At 42.4% G+C, this 22,847-nt stretch overlaps 2 protein-coding genes across 6 annotated transcripts in view; one reads left to right on the top strand and one right to left on the bottom strand.

The window, feature by feature from the left end:
• Positions 1-22,847, top strand: part of IGF2BP2 (insulin like growth factor 2 mRNA binding protein 2) — a 182,504-nt gene that overhangs the window by 107,263 nt on the left and 52,394 nt on the right. For all 5 annotated transcript variants that reach the window (XR_010155889.1, XM_001151234.7, XM_016942462.4 and 2 more), the window contains 2 exons: positions 19,811-19,859; positions 21,499-21,550. Coding sequence is in view for 3 of the 5 variants with exons in the window: in XM_001151234.7 (XP_001151234.3) it covers positions 19,811-19,859; positions 21,499-21,550 (101 nt within the window). In the remaining 2 variants the exon portion in view is untranslated. The remainder of the gene's footprint in view (positions 1-19,810; positions 19,860-21,498; positions 21,551-22,847) is intronic.
• LOC107970861 (putative uncharacterized protein IGF2BP2-AS1) lies at positions 1,322-4,700 on the bottom strand. The gene is made up of 2 exons (XM_016942465.3): positions 4,636-4,700; positions 1,322-1,688 (listed from the first exon to the last, which is right to left on the bottom strand). The coding sequence occupies exons 1-2, from the start codon at positions 4,698-4,700 to the stop codon at positions 1,322-1,324; spliced, it is 432 nt and encodes a 143-aa protein (XP_016797954.1).

Below are 22,847 nucleotides of genomic sequence, written 5' to 3'. Positions count from 1 at the left end.
CTTTAGGCTGGATGTAGCGCAGGGGCCGTAGTTTGCCCAGCCCTGCCCTAGTCAGATGCCTATTAATGTGCACTCCTGACACCGGTTCATGTAACTGGTTGCCAGCCTGAATATTTGATGTTCGTTAGTACAGCCCATGCAAGAGATCATGTCTGGGACATGCCCAGCTGGGAATGCACAGTGCAAAGCTGTCAGTGAAGTGAACAGAAAATGCCATTCCTGTTCATTCTCACTTCCTTCCCTCCTTCTCCGCATCCCAAGACTGGGCTTTTTAGCCTTATAAACTCTCAGTGGTCCCTACTTCCCACCTGGTGGACTTTCCTCATTAGTGCAGCCTGGGACATAGATGTGTCTACTTGTCCTCTGTTGAATCCAGGTGCGTTTGTGTCACCTCCTGCATTTGTGTACTGCACCATTTATTTGCCCCTTAGACAATTAATTTTGTATCGTTTCAAAGCTCGCTCTCCAGCTCCTGTGGGCCTGCTGTTTCACAGTCTTTCTCTTGGAACTCTTGTTTGCTGTAGATGTTTTTACAAGTTCTTAGCCATGGGCTTCTTTTCTTCTAGCCTTTACAAACCTTTTTTCTTGGCTCACAGATTACAGTCGCTCTATCTCTGACATTGAACAAAGATTTCTAAAACTTGAGTCCTATTCTCAGAGTAAACCACTCACAGCACAGAAATTCTTCCTTCAAAGGTTTTTTTTTGCTTGGACAGCTCAGTTCTTGCATCATATCTATGGGAGGAAGAGGCATCTGTTCTGTCCTGGAGGGAAGTCAGCAGGCAGGACTGAAGAACTCTCAGCACTGAGGAGAATCTTAGGAAGAGGCCATCTGGCCCCAGAGAAGTGAAATACATGCCAGAGTCACGTATCTGGGTGGTGGCCATGTGCCCGTTGGTCCTGATGCCCACTCTCTCTGTTTGTGGCCTCCCAATAAATAGACCGGGGTGCCCAGCCCTCAGGAAACCAGTCTCTCTCAGAGCTCCACGGCTGCCAAAGGCCTGCAAGAAGCCTGGTCAGAGACAGAGAGGACCCTTTACATTCAGATGATCTGAAATGACCAACATGAGCTGAATTGAGAGGCCCAGTTCCATGGGCATAAGGGCAGCCACTCCTGCTATCTGTTCACTTGTTTATAGTCATCCATTGAGCATGTACAGTACTGGGTGGTGGGATGAGAAAATCACAGGAGGCGGAGTCTGGCTGGGCAGCAGAGATGTAAACAGAGCGTTACAACAGGATGTGATAAATTCCACGAACAAGCCACCAGGTAAGGGCTGTCGGAGCTCTGATCCAGGCTGCGTAGCCTCTCTTTGGCCCCTCAGTTAAGGTGAAATGTTAACCAGGCATGACCTGGAAATGAAGGATGTCCTCCCACTTCCATTCTGATGACCAGCCAGCGCTGACAGGGTTGGCTTCCTCCATGCACCACCATGGCCCTGAGTAAATACACTCTCCTTAACCAGATCAGGGAGCCCAAGACAGCTGAGGGCTGGTGCTGTGCTTCCCTACCTGCCCCCGAAGAAAAGTAGGAGGTAAATTCCTTACTGAGGACGTGAGTCTGGTGGCCAGCCCAGCAGTCTTGGCATCTGAGGAGGGCTACAGGATAAAGCAGCCCACTTCCCCAAAAGCTGTTCTTTTTATTGTTAGCAGAGACATAAGAAGAGACCTCTGAGATTTTGTTTCTGCTGAATATGGAAAGAGGGAGGGGAAAGAAAAGAGGGATATTCTGTTTTAACACAGAGCATATTTATAAGATTGTATTGTAGACCAAAAGGCAAATCAGTTACATCAGTGTTTATTGGATAAATGCTGCAGAAAATATCATTAAAAGAATTCCAAAAATATGCTGGGCAGAGGAATCATTGTCGGAATAAGTAAATACTTTTCTAAGAGCATTACTTTGATGGAGGCCTTATTCGTGTGTACTAAAAAAAAAAAGTTCTGGTGTTTTTTTTTTAAATCATGTTATTCAATTATACCCTCTACTAACCTAAAACATTCCTAATATATTTAATGGATCTATTTGTTATGCTTTCAAGAAGTGTGCTAAATACCTGTTAAAAACAGAAGAGTATTAGAATAGTAATTGTGGAGATGCTTTTATTTTGAGATAAAGAGGCATTTAATTTGTTGGTTAAGTGGACCTGGCAGCCACATGTCAAAAAGAAGTGAGGAATCAGGCTGGGCGTGGTGGCTCACAGCTATAATCCCAGCACTTTGGGAGGCTGAGGCAGGTGGATCACCTGAGGTCAGGAGTTCAAGACCAGCCTGGCCAACATGGCAAAACCCCGTCTCTACTAAAAATACAAAAAAATTAGCTGGGCGTGGTGACGGGTGCTGGTAATCCCAGCTACTTGGGAGGTTAAGGCAGGGGAATCTCTTGAACCTGGAAGGTGGAGGTTGCAGTGAGCCGAGACCATGCCATTGCACTTCAGCCTGGGCAACAAGAATGAAACTCCATCTCAAAAAAAAAAAAGAAAGAAAGAAAAAAAGAAATGACGAATCATCAGAAGACTGTCCTGATGGTGGGATATAGACAGCCACAGAACAGGGTCGAATTACACTTGCACCGCACATTTCAGAGCTGTAGAGTTCTCTTTTCTGAGGATGAAAAGTCAATAAGAAGAAAATATCTTCTGAGAAGAAAGTTAGTGCTGCTGGCTGTGCTTACCTGCCTCCCGGTGTTTACCTGGCGTGTACTGACTCTGTGTGGGGCGTGATGATTCGTGTCTGAGTCTTGGTGAAAGGTTTATCACCCTCGTGGTTTAACTCAGGAAATAGGAAGTCTTTGCCATGGGTTCTTGCCAGCCTGTCCAGCCTGCTCTCTTGCCTTTCCTTGGAAGCATTCTCTGCTCCTCTCAGATCAGAGGACTTGAGATTCCTCAAATTCCTGTTCTGGCTGCCATGCCTTTGTGTGCCTCATTCCCTTAGAATATCTTTCCTGACCCCTCTATGCTCTCACTTTTCCCATTGGCGTATTCTGCCTTCCATTCCTCAGAGCGTTGCTAAGGTGTTGCCTCCCCCTGGTTCCTTGCCAAGTTTCCCCTCCTGTCTGTCTTGCCCCTCAGGCACCCTCCATCATGGTGCAGGCTTGTCCCTTGGCAGTGCGGCATGTGAGGTGCACTCCCTGCCCACTAGCCTCCTGGTTGGGAGCAGGTGGTTCATGCTGTCTTTCTGGTATCTAACATAGTAAATGCTTGGTAAGGGTCTGTGGAATAAGTGAAATGAAATTAAGAAAGCCAATAGTCACCTGCCTGAATACTGAGAAAAAGCAAGGAAGAATTCTGTGAAGTTTCCCAGAGTGAATGGGATGGGATAGGTTGGTTGCTTTGCTTTTTGGTAGGGATGGAGTCTTGCTACGTTGCCTAGGCTGGGCTCAAACTTCTGGGCTCAAGCAATCCTCTCGACTTGGCCTCCCAAAGTGCTGGGATTAGAGGTGTGAGCCACTGCACCTAACCATAGGTTCTTTAATATATGAAAAATGATCACCCTCATTTGTAATTAAAATGCAAACAAGATAGTATTTTTCGCCTATGGATGGGCAGAAATCAAAAAGTTTGATAGCTCCATGTTTTCAGCTCCCATGTTTCAGATACATGGGGAAATCAGCATTGCACTGTGTGTTGATGTTACAAATGCACAGCCCAATAACTGTTCCACTTTTAGGATTTCACTTCTAGGAGTTTATCTTCCAAGATATGCTCACACGTGCAAAGTGAGATGGATGGATGGATGGATAGCTAGATGATAGATGAATAGATATTCATTGCAGCATTTACTTACTTTTTGGAAACAGCAAAAGATTAGAAACATCTTGTGTCCATCACTAGAAGACCAGTTTAATTATGGTACATTCATAAAACTGAATATTATACAGCTGTCAAAAAGAATAATACTACCCTATACTAAGTGAAAAAATGCATATACAGAGCATTAATGTTTGTGTTTGGGTAAAAAAAAAAAAGGAATGTATTCATATATGCTTATGTATAGACTACACGGGAAGGATTTTTAAAAAATGAGTAATGGGACCTGGAGGACTGAAGTATAATGTAGAAGAGAGAATTTTTCTATTCTATTCTTTGGTACATTTTGAATTTTGTGCAAAGAATATACAGTACTTGGGCTAGGCATGGTGGCTCACGCCTTTAATCCCAGCACTTTGGGAGGTCAAGATGGGCGGATCACCTGAGGTCAGGAGTTCAAGACCAGCCTGGCCAACATGGTGAAACCCCATCTCTACTAAAAACACAAAAATTAGCCGGGTGTGGTGGTGGGTGCCTGTAATCCCAGCTACTCAGGAGGCTGAGGCAGGAGAATCACTTGAACCCAGGAGGTGGAGGTTTCAGTGAGCTGAGATTGCGCCACTGCACTCCAGCCTGGGCAACAGAGCAAGACTCCATCTCAAAAGAAAATGAAAAAGAGTATGTAGCACTTACTTCTAAAATATAAATTTATTTCAAATATACCAGTTGAGTGGTAGATATAGCTGTTCAGATTTGCTGAGATCCACAGAATCGCAATGTTAAAAATAACGAGAAAGAGCTCCATGTGAAATAAACACTTTTTATTCTGATGTCTCACCAGCACTCCCCACTCCCCTCAAACCCCTGCCTTTGGAGTCTATCTTACTTACCTGTTACCTTGACCACTGGATCTGGAAAGGGCCTTAGACAGTTATCTAGTGGTGTTGCCATTAAACCAAGCCGCCCACTGCTGCTTTTCCAATAAATGTGCCATGCCTTAAGTTTTCCTCACCTGCTGCTAAAGCATATTATTTTAAAAATGTGAAAATGGGCTTTACAGAGCTGTTTAGATCAAAGTCGCAATAACAAGTGGAGTATCACTATATTACTAATTAACCAACATCTGAGTTATGGGCCAGAGTTCTGTTTCTATGCAGTGGAAATGTGAACTTTGACCTGGTGGTTTATGACAGTGGTACAGTTCCTTGGGTGCAGTTCTGGTCTTCTCATTCACAGTATTACACCAAGACACACACACACACATATATGTCTCTTGCGCGCGCGCACACACACACACACACACACACACACACACACACACATATCTGTAGGGCAGGCTATGCAACACCCTCTATTCTGTTCATAGTAAATTTCATGAAATAACCTTATACTTTCAAAATCTGGACACCAGATATTGTACAAGAGTATCCTGGCAGTAATGAAAGTGTAAGCGTAAAGCTTCCTGTTTTAGGAGAGGGAAGAAATGGGTAAATGGAGGCTGTAGGGTCATGACACAAGTAGAGTCACAAACCCATTGTTTTTTGATTTGTAAGCCATCCAATTATAAAATACAGTGGAGTTTGTCACCTAACTTATTTATTGGGATGTTAAAAATTGTGACCCAAACAAAATTCAAGATTTGTTGAGATTATTATTTTTTTTTTCCAAAATTCAGCATCTATTTGTAGCCTAAGGTCCATGTGGGATACCTCTTCTTTCTGCTCCTTACCTTCTCCTTGCAACAGTTCTGTTTTGCTGTCAAAATGAGGTAAATCATAGATTTAGAAAGAATCTTCTCTGTCTCATGGCTGAGGCATTAGAGAGGTTGAATGACTGACTCAGCATCTGTCTGACAACTTGTCTGTGGTAGAGCTGGGATTCAAATTTGTATCTCCAGTTCCCACTTGGCATATCTCTCACTCTGCTTCTCTGTTGTGTTGGAATAATGGCAGCCTTTGGTAACAATAAAATGTTTTATTAGGAGTGGGGAGAATTATGGTGTTAGAAAATCTAGGGATTATATTTAAAATTTGTATTTTTTCTTACATCATTGTTCCCTAGGAAATCAAGGCTTTTTCTTTGCTTATAGACACTAGTAAATAAAAATGTTTGCATTTTCATAAGTATTTATGATTGATTATTGCAAATTTTACATTTCACACCAAGGAAAAAAAGGTATTCTTAGTAAGTATGGTAATCAGGGTGCTATTAAATAAAAAATAAGCATAATCTGTTGGTTTGACAGTTGCACTTCTCAGCTTCTGAAACCATCCTGAACTAGGTCTTTAGCTGAATCTACAGGTGACTCTGTATAACTTTAATAGTTTCTCTCCTGATTCAGTACTGGCTCCAGGTCATGCCTTCTAATTAGTTGCCAGATTCATTCACATTTCATGGGAAAACCAGGCACCAACTCTCCTGAGCACATCAGGACCAAAGCTGGGAAAGGGGAGTTTGGTGTTTGTAGAGTTTGCAGTTTGTGGAGTACTTTCTCATAATCCTGGGGCTTGATGAAAGCCAAGTGAGAGGAGAGGGCAGGAGCTTATCTACCATGGTGACTGGGACCCTGTGAACAGCAAAGGAGAGGGCACCTACTCAGCTCTCTTCCTTCTCTCAATCATGCCGCTAAGGACAAGGCTTTAGGCAAGGAAAGGTCCTGAAAGTAGGAGGCACTCCTGGGCTGCGTCCAGGGAAGGAAAAAGAGGTAGGAAAAGGAATTTGAAGCTGTGGTAGCGGGGACTGCCTGTGGCCACCTGCTGAGCCAGGTAGGTCGTTCACCGTTATTCACTTCAGGTATTGACTCCCATGTGCACCTCTCTGCTGGTGGGTCCTGCTGGAGCCTGCTCAGCTAATGGTGCTGTCTTGAGAGGAAGCGATGAAAACTCAGGAAGCGATGAAAACTCAGGAACCGAGACAGATGCTGTTCATTGTCTTTGTAGGACACAGAACTCAGAAGATAGTGTGAATCAGCCGCTGGAAGGAATTCTGTGTTTAAGCACCAGAGATGTTAACCCTGTCATGTTCATTCATTCATCAGGTTCACTGAGAGACTGCGGTGCACATGTCACTAGCCTAGAAGCTGTGGGTGTGCAGGGATAGGAATAGGATTTGCATAGTTCAGGAAAGATACAGGTCAGAAATCTTGGATTTCTATCAGCACCATTGGAAAAATTATTTGTGCAAAAGTCTAGTCTCCCAAAATTGGTTATAAATCAAATTTGCATATTTAAAGTTATCTCTGCCCTAATTTTCCCCCTTTACAGAACTGATTCAAAGGGATCCTCAGATGAATCCTTGATAAGATGATAAGTTCTTTTAATAATAAGAATAATTTATATGCTCCTTTTCCCTAGTTTGTTCATCTGTTTTTAAAGTTGGCTATTCAAGGTTTTAAAAAGTAGTTTTTATTGTATTTAAATCATGTGACATTAGGTTTGAGAGCTAATGATATTCTTCAGCATTTTATGATGATGTTCACTGATTTGTTTTTCATTGTATCCTACGAAGTGGTTTTATTTTTTTTATTGGTATTATGTAAGAAGCTATTTTTCTGGCTACCCTCACCTTGTTGATAAATAACTTTTCCTATAGCGTAAAAAATTTCCTTTTCCTCCTCCCCTCTGGAGCAAGTAACCAGAATCACTCGAGGTTTTTTGTTTTGTTCTTTTTTTTTTTATTTTGAGACTGAGTCTCGCTCTATTGCCCAGGCTTGAGTGGAGTGGCGCGATCTTGGCTCACTGCAACCTCTGCCTCCTGGGTTCAAGGGATTCTTGTGCCTCAGCCTCCCAAGTAGCTGGGACTACAGGCGCCCTCCACCACGCCCAGCTAATTTTTGTATTTTTAGTAGAGACGGGGTTTCATGTTGGCCAGGCTGGTCTTGAATTCCTGATCTCAAGTGATCCGCCCGCCTCGGCCTCCCAAAGTGCTGGGAATACAGGCGTGAGCCATCGCTCCTGGCCAGTCTTTTTTTACTTTCTCTAGCATATCCCTTCCTGTAACAGAGGAAACTTCAGGGGCCAAGGGGCAGACTCTGCGTGTTGGGAAAAGCTGTTCTGACACCCTTCTGGGGCAATGGAGGTGTCCCATGCTGTTATGCACACAATACCTACCCCATCTTTAACTTTCCCACAGTCTGTGGAAACAGTGACTCTATGATACCATTTCCTAGCTGCTATTACATTATAAAGGTACTGTGCAGAAATAGGCATTTAAAGATATTAGGTTCACTTTTAGCAAAAAAAAAAATCTAAAACTACGAGCTAGGAAAAGGCAAGGAGTTGGATTGAGTAACCAACTCTAATTTTATTGTTTTATTGAAATTAAGTTCTCAGAATTGCTGAGATCAATATTGTCCTATTTTTGTTCTGTTCACTACTGTACCCCAACACCTAACATAAGTGCTTAGCCTATAATGGGTCCTTAGTAAACATTTATTGAATGAATTTGGAAAAGCTTTTAGTTTAATCTTAGAGATCATCCCATTCTCCAGAATCCAGGTGAAATGTCTATTAACCTCCAGTCGAAAAATTTGGGTAGAGGGGGTTTGGATTGTTCATCCCACCTGACCCTCAGTTAGGTGAGATGGTGCTCTCTTGTGTGAAATGGGAGATACTGTTTGATTTACATGGAAAGAGGGAGGAGTTCCTCTTTGAGGGAGGAGCAAGTGATTTGGCCAACCCTCTCCTGTGTTTCCTGCTCTCTTGGTAGATGTAGGGCTATATTATAGATGAATTTAATTTTCCTTCATCACCATAACGATAATGAATAAGATCAACATCTGTTATAACTGGTGGGAATAGTTTCTTCTTTTCAGAAGTAAACTGCTGTCACTTTAACACTCATAAACTGGAAATGAAAGAAATTGGCTTGTTTGAAGACCAGTGTCTTTAGTAAGCACGTGTTCCTCTTACAGTCGAAAGACAGAATGTGGGATGGAGTGGGCCAGGAAAAAGAAGCCAGCGCCCAGCAGCAAATGCCCCTGGGGAGCTTGCTGATTGCTGCGCACATGCTGTGCTCCAGACACTGCTTGGGCTGAAGAGGAAGGAAAAAACAGACACAGGTAGTAGGGGAGGAAGGAAAGGGACAGATTCAAGTGCTGTTTGGAGAACCAAAGAGAATAATTTTTTGGAAACTAATTGACAAGATGCTGAAAGGATGGCACAGTTGGTGTTTGGGCATGTGACCCTCTTGGCCTTTACAAAGATGGTTTTGTATTTACCATGTGCCACACAAAGCAAACATTTATATACTTGGATTATAACTTGTGTTGTATCATGTTTGTACAAGTTATTTATCTGAGCTCAAATGATGATGTGTAAATATTTGTTTTTACCCTCGTTAGTCTTAATTACAGATAATGAGTTGAGGACCATGTAAGGGTGACTAATCACTTCTCTAAAAACACAATTTGGTTTCGTTAACTGGAATCTTCACAGCAGAATTAAAACATTAAGGAAAATGCTTTTGGTTTTTACTCTGTTTAGACCTTGAAAAACTGAAAGCAGGCATGCAGATGTTTGGCTCATAAAAACTCAGCCTTACATCTCAAAGTCTCACCTTCCTGAATCCAAATGCATGTTTGTACTCAAGCACACGTGAATGTTCTTGCTCTTCTGAGGACTTTGTCTAGCTGTCTGGGATTCACTCTGCCCTTCCCTGTAGAGCAATCCATGCTTTGAGGAAGGTTCTCAAACTTGATCTGGTCCCATGAGGCTGGGCACTGCCCTGACTGGAGCCAGGGATAAGCAGATATTTCTTGTGTCACCATTCCACCCTCAGGCCCTTCCATGTATGTGCTGCACCCCGCCGTGCGCCAGGGGAGCCTGACCATCAACCAGAAGTCGGCTAATCCATGAAGGAGTTTACAGTTAATACCTTTATCACCCCTCTAAAGGGCATTTATATTTAAGTAAATCCTTTTGAGGAGCAAAGAGTGAGCTATCACAGTGAAGTTTCCAAAGTAACCCTTCCTGGAGATGTTTTTGGTCAGTGACTCTACATTGCGGTTGATGCTGAGAAGGAAAAGCTGGACATCTTTCCGAAGGCACGTTTTCTTAAGGTTTGCCAGTGGAGGGGGACATCTTGACCAAAATTCATTGAACTAAAATACATGCCTGAAATGTAAATTTTGTTTTTGGTGAATTAATAATTCCAGTGACATTTGAAGAGCAAAACTTTAAATATATAGAGACCACAAGTCAAAAATATCACTCCCTAACCATGATCCCTAACTGTGAGACTCAGACAAGGGACTCATCAGCTCCTCAGTGTATTTCTCTGAAAAATGGGAATAACAACACCTAGTTCAAAAGGGTAAGGCTTAAATGAGATACTTAGCATCCATGAATGTCAGTAGTAATGGTGATTTGGGAAAACCTTCATGCCAAACACACTGTGAAGAATGTTTTGGGTTTACCTCAGAAACATTAGACTTCATCAAATAAAATAAATTGAGAAACGGGGAAAAGATAGTGTTCAGCGAAGCCCTTGGAGAAGTTCTAGTAAAACTTGAGCTAAAACTACGTTTCTTTCTCTACATTGCACAGAATGAGTTGAGGAGAGGGATAGTGGAAGGGAGAGATGGTATTATCATAGGGAATTGTACACAAACCTTGATAAGGATAATCACCATTTTTTTGTGTTAGGGTTTTTGTTTTTGTTTGATTTCCGAAAGAGGTCCTTGACCCCCTCCTCCCAAAAAATTATCATGTTTCTTGGAATAATTATATAGATTTTTAGTCTTCCTTCAGTTCACATAGTTGAGCTATTCACCACTATTCCAGTAAAAGTAGGCTCTTCGGTGGCTCACGCCTGTAATCCCAGCACTTTGGGAGGCCAAGGAGGGTGGATCACAAAGTCAGGAGTTCGAGAACATCCTGGCCAACATGGTGAAACCCCGTCTCTACTAAATATACAAAAATTAGCCGGGCATGGTAGTGGGCGCCTGTAGTCCCAGCTACTCAAGAGGCTGAGGCAGGAAAATAGCTTGAACCTGGGAGGCAGGAAGTTGTGATTAGCCAAGATTGCGCCAGTGCCCTCTAGCCTGGGTGACAGAGTGAGACTCCATCTCAAAAAAAAAAAAAAAAAAAAAGCCCCTTCGTTACACACTGAATATAAATTTAAAAAAGCAGAATTTTAGATAGTGATGTCTTTTTTTTTTTTTTTTTTTTTTTTTTGAGACGGAGTTTCACTCTTGTTGCCCAGGCTGGAGTGCAGTGATGCGATCTTGGCTCACTGCAGCCTCCACCTCCTGGGTTCAAGCAATTCTTCTGCCTCAGCCTCTCGAGTAACTGGGATTACAGGCGTGTGCCACCACATCTGACTAAGTGATGTCCTTTTTAAAGAACTAAAATACTGAATCTCTGGGCACAGTGGCTTATGCCTGTAATCCCAGCACCTTGGGAGACTGAGGCAGGTGGATCTCTTGAGCCCAAGAGTTTGAGACCAGCCTAGGCAACATGGAGAAACCCTGTCTCTAATAAAAATATAAAAATATAGCCAGGCATGGTGGTGCGCTCCTGTCATCCCAGCTACTCGGGAGGCTGAGGTGGAAGAATCACCAGAGCCCAGGACACCAAGGCTGCAGTAAGCCAAGATCACACCATTGCACTCCAGCCTGGGTGACTGGAGTGAGACCTTGTCTCAAAAAAAAAAAAAAAAAAAAAAAGGAATCTCTGAGAAATCTGATAATCTATTTCACTAGAACAGTGCGTGATGGTTTCAATCTGTAAACAAGCATGCTAATTTATTTTTAATGGGAAATGGTTTTAACCTTCCTGTTACAATTCTGTCCAAAAGATTTATAGAATCCTGAAGGTGGAATGAAACATAATGGTCATTTCATGCAAGTTCTACTCTAACCCAATAGAGGAATTCCTTCACCATCTTGTCCAAGAGTAACCATCAAACCAGTCTTCTCACAGACATCTAAACATCATCTAATGATCCATTGACTCACTGACTTTTCTCCTTCCACTTCTTTTTTATTTTTGCTAGAGAGAGAGGGTCTCACTCGGTACTCGGTTGCCCAGGCTTGAGTGCAGTGGCACAGTCACAGCTTTCAGCAGCCTTGACCTCCCAGGCTCAAGTGATCCTCACACCTCAGCCTCCCAAGTAGCTAGGACTACAGGCATGTGCTACCACACCTGGCTAATAATTAAAAAATGAATAGTATTATGGAATTATCCACCGTCTCTTTTTGTAGAGATGAGGTCTTGCCATGTTGCCCAGGATGGTGCCAAACTCCTGGACTCAAGCCATCCTCCCACCTTGGCCTCCCCAAATGCTGGGATTACAAGTGTGAGCCACGACGTCCGGCTCCACTCCTTTCAACAGGAAACAATTAAGAATCTTTGATGGCTTCCTCAAAAGAGAAATCTAGAATTGTGTTAGGTCTTTTTGTGAGCTAGTAGGCTCTGAGAGGGCTGTGGGGAGATAAATGAATTAATCTCAGACTATTGCTTTTTGCTGTGGTCTAAAAGTTTGTGTCTCCCCCAAATTCTTATGTTGAAATCCTTACCCCCAAGGTGGTGGTATTTAGGGGCCTTGGAGAGTTGATTAGATCATAAGGTGGAACCCTCATGAAGGGGATTAGTACCTCTATAAAATAGACCCCAGAGAGATATCTAGTCCTTCCTCCATCCAGAGACACAGCTAGACAGTGCCTTCTATGAGGAACAGACCCTCAGCAGACAGCGAATCTGCTGGTGCCTTGATCTTGGACTTCCCAGCCTCCAGAACTGTGAGAAATAAATTTCTGTTTATAACCTCAGTCTATGGAGTTTTGTTATAGTAGTCCAAACGGACCAAGATACATCATATTAAGTGATTTTTTTTTTTTTCCTGTTTCATTCAAGCAGTGAACTTCCATGAGTTTCTGTCTCTGAATTGCCCAGGAAGCATGAGTTATGAGGGCTGTTCTGGGGCTTATGGTTTTGTGAACATGAGTTTATAGAGCCAGGGAAGTTACTGGGTTCATAACTGCAGTTCTCCTGGCTCAAAACCCTTTGCAGGGCTGGGCACGGTGGCTCATGCCTGTAATCCCAGCACTTTGGGAGGCTGAGGCAGGCGGATCACGAGGTCAGGAGATCGAGACCACCCTGGCCAACATGGTGAAACCCCGTCTCTACTAAAAATACAAAAATTAGCCAGGTGTGGTGGTACGCACCTGTAGTCCCAGCTACTCAGGAGGCTGAGGCAGGAAAATCACTTGAACCTGGGAGGCGGAGGTTGCAGTGAGCCAAGATCGCACCACTGCACTCTAGCCTGGGCAACAGAGCAAGACTGCGTCTTGGGGGGGAGCCCTTTGCAGCAGGTCACCACAGTATTTAATTTAATCCTCTTATGATTTGGCTCATAACACTACCAATATTCATAGGGATTTGTGCTTATCATTTGTTTTTTCTCTTAAAAAATACCCCAAACTGCTTTTTGTTCATTTTGTTCATTTTCAACAGTTTATTTATGTTGAACACATTTCGTTTCCTAATGCATTTATTTTATTTTGGATTCCATAGAGGCGGAGGCAATTGTTCTTAGTCATTTTGCAACAAAGAAAGTGACTAAACAATTTTTTTTCATTGACTCTTAATCAGTCTCTGTGATCCTCCCGTGTGGTGTCTGGGTTTGAGAGAAAGAGAGAACTTTAAGAGACAGTTGGGCTGGGCGTGGTGGCTCATGCCTGTAATCCCAGCACTTTGGGAGGACAAGGTGGGCTGATTGCTTGAGCCCAGGAATTCAAAACCAGCCTAGGCAATATGGCAAAACCCCATCTCTACAAAAACTACAAAAAATAGCTGGGCATGGTGGCTTGGGCCTGTAGCCCCAGCTGCTCAGGAAGCTGAGGTGGGAGGGTCACTTGGGCCGGGGAGGTCAAGGCTGCAGTGAGCTGAGATCACGCCACTGCACTGCAGCATGGGTGACAGAGCAAGACCGTGTCTCAAAAAAAAGAGACAGTTGGGTAGAGGATTGGACTTGGCTATCACTGGTGATTTATTTGCTTCCTTGAGCCGCCCTAGGTCCTAGTTCAGTTTAGCACAGGATGTCCCTTGTACAGAATGACCAGAAGTTTTTAGGGGAACTTTCAAACTAATGAGGAATAGGAAACACACACTAATGAGCGCGTGCAATAGACTGGAATCTGACTGCAGCGCTAAAGGGGAGGAGGGCTGGGAGCGCTGGTGGTTTCTGTCCCAGCTCGGGGTTGGTTAGCATACCTGCCTCTCTTTACAGGTAATGCACATGAGGAAATCCCTTTTATCATCTGATGGAGCTCAGAAATGTTGTGGAAACAGATGGGACCTATTTGGGTAGAATCCCGCATGGAGCCCCAAAGGACGCTCTCACAAGGCCCTCTATGTTGCCTCTCTTGCCCAAAAGTTACCTGGGAATCCTCCAGTTCCTAGTTGGCCTAATTCTCCAATGGAAGCTGGAATCCTACAAGCTGGGTTCTCACAATTCATGTTAATTTGTTCTCTAGTCAGACCCACAGCATAGCCAAGGCTTGGTTTAGAGTGTTCAAGGTAGCTGATAGACTTGTGGCTAATTGACCATATGCCTGAAAACCATGGCATTATCCTCCTCACACCAAAGCAGGTGTTTTGCTTTTTTTCTTTCTTTCTTTCTTTCTTTTGAGACAGTTTCTCTCTTGTCCCCCAGGCTGGAGTGCAGTGGCTCAGTCTCGGCTCACTGCAGCCTCCGCCTCCCAGGTTCAAGTGATTCTCCTGCTTCAGCCTCCTGAGTAACTGGGACAATAGGTGCGCACCATCCACCATGCCCGGCTAATTTTTATGTTTTTGATAGAGATAGGGTTTCACCATGTTGGCCAGGCTGGTCTCGAACTCCTGACCTCAAGTGATCCATCTGCCTCAGCCTCCCAACTTTTTTTTTTTTAATAATACAGATGAAATGGTTCTTCAGTTTCACGAGGTTCCTCAATAGTTAAATATGATTTTATTTCCCCAGCTGATTGCCTCCTTACTTTAAGCAACAAATTCTACCGTAACTAAATAATTTCTGCCAGGCCCTTGAAATTCATAACAATGGACATCTAGCTTATCTGAAATTCACTCAGTTGGAACCTTCTGTTACCTCTGGGTATCTACAGCCAAAGATAACGTATTATAAATATAACAGATTATAAAATGTATGCTGAGGCATTTATATGTTCAAAGTCCTTGGAACCCCTCAACTATAAATTAGTTAGATGAGCTGGGATTACATATATTTTATTCTGTAGTTCTTTACAGTTTGATAGTCCACACATGTGTGCGATAATCAATTGACCAGAGTCCAGAATCGGTGAAGGTAGCCAGTTCCCTAGCAAAGCAGGGTGGCTCCAGGGCTGCATTACTCGTTTCCTGGTAGGTGGCCCTTTCCCACACACTTAGTTTACTTGAATTTGAGAGTGGGAAGTTCTAACTTCCTGAATCCGAAAGCCACAGGGAAAGAGCCTATATATTTGTATTAAAGAGCACCCTTTGCTTGACTTCAGGTCTTACTCTGCTTCCAGTTAAAATGAAGGTGAAATAAAGACATGTTCCTGCTGCTCTTTTTACTTCTGTTTGAGGGTGAGCCGAGGGAGTTGAAGGCTCATTCTGGCACACTTGTGAACTGCAGGTGGAAGGGCTTGGTGTGAAGGAGTGTTTAAAGATAGAGATGGGGAGGAGGCAGCAGCAGGGAGTCAAGGAAGGCAGGAGTAGCCCTCTCCGTGTGTGGAAAAAGTGACTGGCAGCCAGGTGAGGAGTGGATGGGAGAGGGGGAGGTGCAGGCCAAAGATGGAGGGACCAGCTGGGAGACGGCTGTAATAGTTCTGTGGCTCTGTGAGTGAGGATGAAAAATGCCTTTTACCTGTAATTAGAGAAGCTTGGTTTCATCTTTAACATATTGGAACTGCGAAATTATTATTTTAAAGGACAAAGAATTATTTTCCTATTACCAGTCACTTTCCTAAGTTACTGTGTGTTTGGTTTTTTTAAAGCAGGGCACAGTTTCAGGGAGAAAGATCCATACTCTCATTTGAGACTGAGCCAGATACTTTCCTTTCTTGTCTAAAGGAAGGAGGGAAACGAACACCTCCTTCCCTCTCCTGTTGACTACCTGGCAAAGAAAAAATAGACAATTCGTTTTCCTGGGTGGGGTCAGGAGGGTCTTCATCATGAACAGACTGCAGCCAGCAGCAGGAGTGCTCTTCTCAGCCCCTGTGTATGAGACCCCGTGCTAGACGGTGGAATAGTAAACAAGGAACCTGTCCTTGAAGAAATCACCGCGGGGGTTGAGGGGACACAGCACTAGCAGATAAGTAATTATGGCGAAGAGTGAGCTACCAGAACAACCGAAAAGTGCAGAGGAAACAGTTCTTTCTGGAGACATTCTGGAAAGCTCAGCAGGGATTATGTGTGAGCTGCGTTTTGAAGGACATGCCAAAGTCCCTCCCGGGGAAGGAGGGGACAGGCCTCCTGGGTACCCTGATGAGAAGGCATGCTGTCCAGATGATGCCACAGGAGTCAGCAGATCTCAGAGATCCTAACTGCTCATGACCCCAAAAGATAATCCCTCAGGATAGTCTCCCAAATGACCGGCTGAACTCCAGGTTAGTTGGTTCTACCGTAGTGATCTCCATTTCTCTTTTTAGCTCTCAGTTCCTTCCTTTCCATCCTGATCTGAGATCAGAGGTGTGACAGTCCAGCTTTTAAGAGATTATTCCTCCAAGTGTCTGGCTTAACAAAGCAGGACATTCCCAGTTACTGAACTTATGTGTAGTCTTTACTTGAACTATTACAGGGAAATGCCATTGTTTTAGATGCATTCAGTTAGTATTTGGGGTAATCAGCATTGGGCAGAGTTTTCCTACTTTTGCACCTTGAAGTGTTTGCCACATACATTAATAGTTCTGTGGCAGTGAGGATGAGAAACGACTTTTACTTGTATTAGATTTCAAGAATAAGAAATAAGATTTCAAGAATACCTAGTGTAATTATGGAGAAAATGAGGCTTGGTTTTTTCTTCTTTCTTTCTTTCTTTCTTTTTTTTTTTTTTTTTTTTTTACTTAGCAGGTTCCAGTATACTTTAAAAAAAATAAGTCTTGTATATTAAGGCAACCCTAATAGAAGTTTTCATTGTTCGTTTTTTAAAGCCTGTAGGATAAGACATGAATATATTCTCAATTTAAAAAAGTAAACAAGGGGTAGGCATGGTGGCTCATGCCTTTAATCTTAGCACTTTGGGAGGCCAAGGTGGGAGGATCACTAGAGCCCAGGAGTTCAAGACCAGCAGGCAACATATCAAGACCCCATCTCTATTAAAAATTTAATAATTTAAAAAAATATTAAAAAGTTAGTAGCTAAAAGTATTCTTTTACCAACTAAATCTGCTTGGTGCAGCCTTTTTCTGTGCGTTTACACACATACACATTGAATAACAGGTAGTTTGGTTTTGTGCTTTTTAAAAGCAGGATCAATTTAATCTGTAATTACCTCTTTTCTTGTAACAGCATACCTTGGAGAGTTTTCTATGACAGTGCATACTTGTCAACTTCATTAAGAGCTGTATAATATTCTATATTCAGCTGTATTATGATATATGTATTCATCTCTTGTTGGTAAATATTTAGATTGTATGCACTCTGTTACAAATAATGTTACAGTTGCTGTCTTTGTTCACATCTCTCTGTGCTCATTCGTGAGTTTCTTCCAATAGAATATCTACCAGTAAATTGTTGGTTAGCAGTTGGAGTCAATGTTTGTATTTGGAAATAACAAAAATATTTTTCTTTAGAAATATTTTATTTTCTTGAAAATTCTGATGCCTTTTCTACAGACTGTTAGGCTTGGTGACATCTTCCATAGAGAATTTCCATGTAGCCACTGTATGGGATGGTGCTGGCAGTTTTATTCTGAACTATTGCCAAAGGCCATGTCGGGAATTAGCCTTCACAGCATAGAGGTAGAAATTAGTTCTTGATTCTTTTTCCATCCTGATACACAATTAGTGATTCTGTATAGTCATTAAAGCAGCCCTAGTAAAGTACGAATACATTAATATTTTAAAAAAATAGACAAGACTGAAGTAGTATATGGGAGCTAGAATGGTGGGGTTGCCCCTGTGACATTTCATAAAAAGGAGCTGAGAAAACTAGAGCCCCTCATTTAATTCATTATTTCCCCATTTGTTTCCATCTCTGTACCTCTGTGTGTGTGTCTCTCCTTTTCTCTTTCTGCTTGAATTGTAACATTTCTCTCTGGGGCTGTTGCCCAGATTAAAGCCCTGGAGAAACATGTAACTGTGTATAGCCACTGTTTAGTACCTCTGACCCCGCAAGGTGGTACACCACATCTCTTTTCTGGCAACCCCCCAAAATGAGTATTTATAGGATTTCAGTGTCAAGCTCTTCTATTAAAACAACGTCTCTAACATTTAAATGCTTTATTTCCAGGATCCAGCATGTTCTCAAAGATAAAAAAAAAATTACATAACTTATACTGTTCTTTTTTCTGTCTAATTTTAATGCTTAAGTAAAAACAAGAAACAATCTAAGTCATTCAAAGCTTTCAGACCAGCAAGATGTCTTGGGGAAAGCCTCTGAATGAAAAGGCCCAAATGTCCATTAGTAGGGGATGGATTAAATATACTTCAGGATACCTATGTAGTTATGAAATAGAGTGAGGAAGCTCTCTAACTCTACCTTGAGGAAGATCTCAAGAATATGACTGTCAGGTGAAAAAAGCAAGATGCAGAGAATGTGTAGAATATGCAGATATTTCTCTAAGAAAAGGGTGAAAATATGAATATATATTCACATTTGCTATTATTTGCATAAAGAATCTGAAGGATACGCAAATAACATGTAGAAAGTATTTCTGGTGAAAGAGGGGGTGGTGAGACTTTTCACAGTATAACTTTTTATAGTGTTTTAACTTTTGAATTAGGACTGTAGTACCTATTCAGAAATAAAAATATTTTTAAATGGCATTTTGCCTTGTTAGGTAAGGGGGCGACTAAATCTGATCTTGTTGAAGCCCACTATATGACCTCACCTGTCCTGTTTGAGCCTAGGTACACTTTGGGGTCGGGTCAGTTGCAGGCCAATATATTTTGAGGAAGAAGGGGATAATTCTATAAATAGATTCTGTATGATGACTTAAATTCTAACTACTTTGGTAGGAAATTGAAAAGATGAGTCTGTATTTAAATTATTATTATTATTATTATTTTAGCTTGTTGGGATTTCTTGGGTTTTTCATTTGTTTTTTGTTTTTTTCCAAAGTAATTGAAAACCTTAAAACATGCTCATGAGGCCAGTGTGGTGGCTCACGCCTGTAATCCCAAAACTTTGGGAGGCCGAGGCAGGCGGATCACTTGAGGTCAGGAGTTCGAGACCAGCCTGGCCAACATGTTGAAATCCCATCTCTACTAAAAATGCAAAAATTAGCCAAGTGTGGTGGCACATGCCTGTAATCCCAGCTACTTGGGAGGCTGAGGCAGGAGAATCACTTGAGCCTGGGAGGCAGAGGTTGCAGTGCGCCAAGGTCACACCACTGCACTCCAGCCTGGATGACAGAGTGAGACCCCTTCTTAAAAAACAAACAAACAAACAACAACAAAAAACCCACAAAAATTAGGTGTGGTGGTGGGCACCTGTAATCCCAGCTATTCGGGAGGCTGAAGCAGGAGAATCGCTTGAACCCGGGAGGCAGAGGTTGCAGTGAGCCAAGATCGTGCCACTGCACTCCAGCCTGGATGACAGAGCAGGACTCTGTCTTAAAAATCCCAGCTATTTGGGAGGCTGAGGCAGGAGAATCGCTTGAACCTGGGAGGCAGAGGTTGCAGTGAGCCGAGACCGCACCACCTATACTCCAGCCTTGGCGACAGAGCGAGACTCTGGCTCGAAAAAAAAACAACAACAAAAAAACTATGCTCATGATTCACAGTAGGAATTTTTTGTTGATGCCATGGTGAACACAGTGAGAAAACAAATTCAAATGACGGGTTTAAGCCGGTTTTTATTATTTGCTGTAGTTTGTGTCCTGGAGAAAGTGTTATAGTCTGTGGTTTTATCTTTACAGGAGCAGGAAAATTCAGATTCGAAACATCCCTCCTCACCTGCAGTGGGAGGTAAGCCAGTGTCAATTTTTAATGGGTTGATGAGACTTTTCTCCCTTCTTTAGTTCCATTTTACATTTAGGAATTAGAGGGCCTCAGTGTTTCCCACAAAGCTTCTGGGTCCTGCCTCTTTCTTTTCAGTACCCTGATGTATGTGATCTGTAATGAGTTTGGGGTCGTATTTGTTTCTTTCATAGAATGTGTACTTTGATCCCTCATGTTCTGTCTTTTCAAGTACCATGCTACCAAGCACCAGCAAATAAGCCAAGAAACAAAATACATACCTGGTTGTGATTTGTATCTCATGGTTTGTTGGTTTGTATGTTTGAGACAGTGTCTCACTTTGTCACCCAGGCTGGAGTGCAGTGGCCCAATCATGGCTCATTGCAGCCGGGTCCAGGGATCTTCCTACCTCATCTTCCCACCCCAGCCTCCTCAGTAGCTGGGACTCTGGATGCATGCCACCACGCCCGGCTAATTTTTGTATTTTTTGTAGAGATGAGGTTTTGCTATGTTGTCCAGGCTGGCCTCGAACTCTTAGGTTCAAGCAATCCACCTGCCTTGTATCTCATGATTTTTAAAAAGATTTTTATCTTTCCAGATTATAATTTGAAAAAAAAAGTGAATGAAAAGGCAACAAAAGTAGAAAGGTCTTTGTTGGTTTTAGCAGAATTTTTTGTTTGTTTTGAATTAGTTGCTGTGACAGTTAAGGTATGTTTTCAGAGTTGTAAAGCTTATAAGATTTCTACCTTAAAATAAAGTAAGAATATGAGGAGTGGCCTTATTGTGATTTAAAAACAAACTGCCTCATATTTTATTCCCCACCCAAAGAAAACACAGTGCCTTAAAGGAAACAATGTTTTATCTAATGTTTTTATTACTAAAAAAAAAAAAAAAAGCACGATTATTGCCTGGGCGTGATGGCTCACGCCTGTAAATCCCAGCACTTCGGAGGCCAAGGCAGGAGGATCACTTGAGGTCAGGAGTTTGAGACCAGCATGACCAACATGGTGAAACCACGTCTCTACTAAAAATACAAAAATTAGCCAGGCATGGTGACAGGCATCTGTAGTCCCAGCTACTCGGGAGGCTGAGGCAGGAGAGTGGCTGCACTGGAACCCAGGAGATGGAGGTTGCTGTGAGCCGAGATGGTGCCACTGCACTCCAGCATGGGTGACAGAGGGAGACTCCATCTCAAACAAAACAAAACAAAACAAAAAACCTGATTATTATGGAACATTTCAAACATACACATCCTATTACCTTGTAAAATGAAGAGATCCTTGTAAAAGAATTGTTAAATATTTCAAGAAAGTGGAGTGAGTCTTGTACTTTATTCTGCTTCTCATTGTAAGAGTAGTGTGTTCCAACCATCATGATGAATGTGATTGTTAACAGTTACTAAGACTCTGAAATTCTGCTGTGTAACCTTAGTGAACAGATTATTTGGGAGCCAATAAGCGAATGTAGGTCCCATATATTTGTTCAGTTCTAACTGTTTTTATGGAAGACCTGAGATATCAATTTAATTAGATTATTCCTATAACCATCTTTTTTTTCCTTTAATTTGTTTGCTGGGGGATATCACTGTAGTATTTTTTGTACATATGATCTTGCCTTCCCATTCTGACATGGAAGCTTTCTCTTTTAGGTGTTGGATGGACTTTTGGCTCAATATGGGACAGTGGAGAATGTGGAACAAGGTAATAAGTGAGGAAGCCTTTTGGGTTTTGGAGAGAGAGATTATCTGTTATTTCTTATAGGTTAGGTCAACTCCAGAGAGAAATAGTAAGTTCATATTTCTTTGAAATAAGCTTCCTAGAGTATATGTATTTACATCTATGTAAGATGTATCTTACATAGATGTGAGAGATATCTGTCTCTTTCTATCTATGTCTATGTAGTTTGCCTTTTCGAGGAATATTATTTACAAGCTGTTTCTCATATACTGTGCAGTGTGCTCAAGCACTGACAAACGCTGTCAGGCTAGGGTAAGCTTAATTCACTTAGGAGTAATTGGATTTACATGGTTGCTACTTTCCTTTTCCTGGATAAGAAAAACAGATCCCTAATGTCTTGGACTGAGTGTTACCCAATGAATAGGACTCCTATACCAATAATCCCTTGAAGTGCTTGTGAATTGCAGACTCCTAGGGCTTACTGTAGACCTGCTGAGTAAGAGTCTTGCAGGGAAGAGCTCGTGAATCTATATTTTAAAAAGCACCCGAGGCCGGGCGTGGTGGCTCATACCTGTAATCCCAGCACTTTGTGACGCCCAGGTGGGCAGATCACATGAGGCCAGGAGTTCAAGACCAGCCTGGCCAACATGGCAAAACTCCATCTCTACTAAAAATACAAAATTAGCCAGGTATGGTGACACATGCCTGTAATCCCAGCTACTTGGAAGGCTGAGGCACGAGAATCGCTTGAGCCCAGGAGGTGGTTGCAGTGAACCGAGATTACACCACTGAACTCCAGCCTGGGTGACAGAGTGAGACTTTGTCTCAAAACAAACAAACAAAAACCCTGAAGTGATTTTTGTGTACACTCAAGTTTGAAAACACCTGTCTCAAGAGCAGTGCTGCAAATGCCCAGAAGATACTTTTCTTCCTGCCAACCTCTTTTTTATCTTCTAAAGCATGAAATACTATGATTTTTAAAAGGAAAACAGTGGTACCTAAAGCTGATATCTTATCTAGCTCTTTAAGAGTCCCAGAAAAGTAGATTCCAAACTCCTGATGTGACAGGCAATAATACGTGATAAAGATTATTTTTGCCTTGACCTAGAAAACAGAATGTAAATTCAGTCATTTACTGACTGCGAACCCTTGAAAAAGTCACGTAGCCTCACTGACTCAGTATGCACAAGTGTAAAATTGAGAGAGAAATTTCTACCCTTCCTCTATCACTGGATAGTTGTGGTACCCAAAGAGAACCTGTATAAGGCATTTGGAGACAGCAGAGTCATACGTAAGCTGAAGGGATTGTTCAGGTTCACTT

The sequence above is a fragment of the Pan troglodytes genome, chromosome 2 (genome assembly GCF_028858775.2).
Source record: "Pan troglodytes isolate AG18354 chromosome 2, NHGRI_mPanTro3-v2.0_pri, whole genome shotgun sequence".
In the NCBI taxonomy this organism is placed as follows: Eukaryota; Metazoa; Chordata; class Mammalia; order Primates; family Hominidae; genus Pan; species Pan troglodytes.
Note: the sequence above shows the minus strand (reverse complement) of the source record. Positions and strands in the feature narration are given on the sequence as shown.

What these genes read in the sequence shown, in the direction of transcription:
- LOC107970861 (XM_016942465.3), bottom strand. Translation starts at nt 4,700, where the DNA reads ATGGCAACACCACTAGATAACTGTCTAAGGCCCTTTCCAGATCCAGTG. An exon ending in GTGGTCAAGGTAACAGGTAA is followed by an intron (nt 1,689 to 4,635) that starts GTAAGATAGACT and finishes TTCCATATTCAG; the next exon opens with CAGAAACAAAATCTCAGAGG.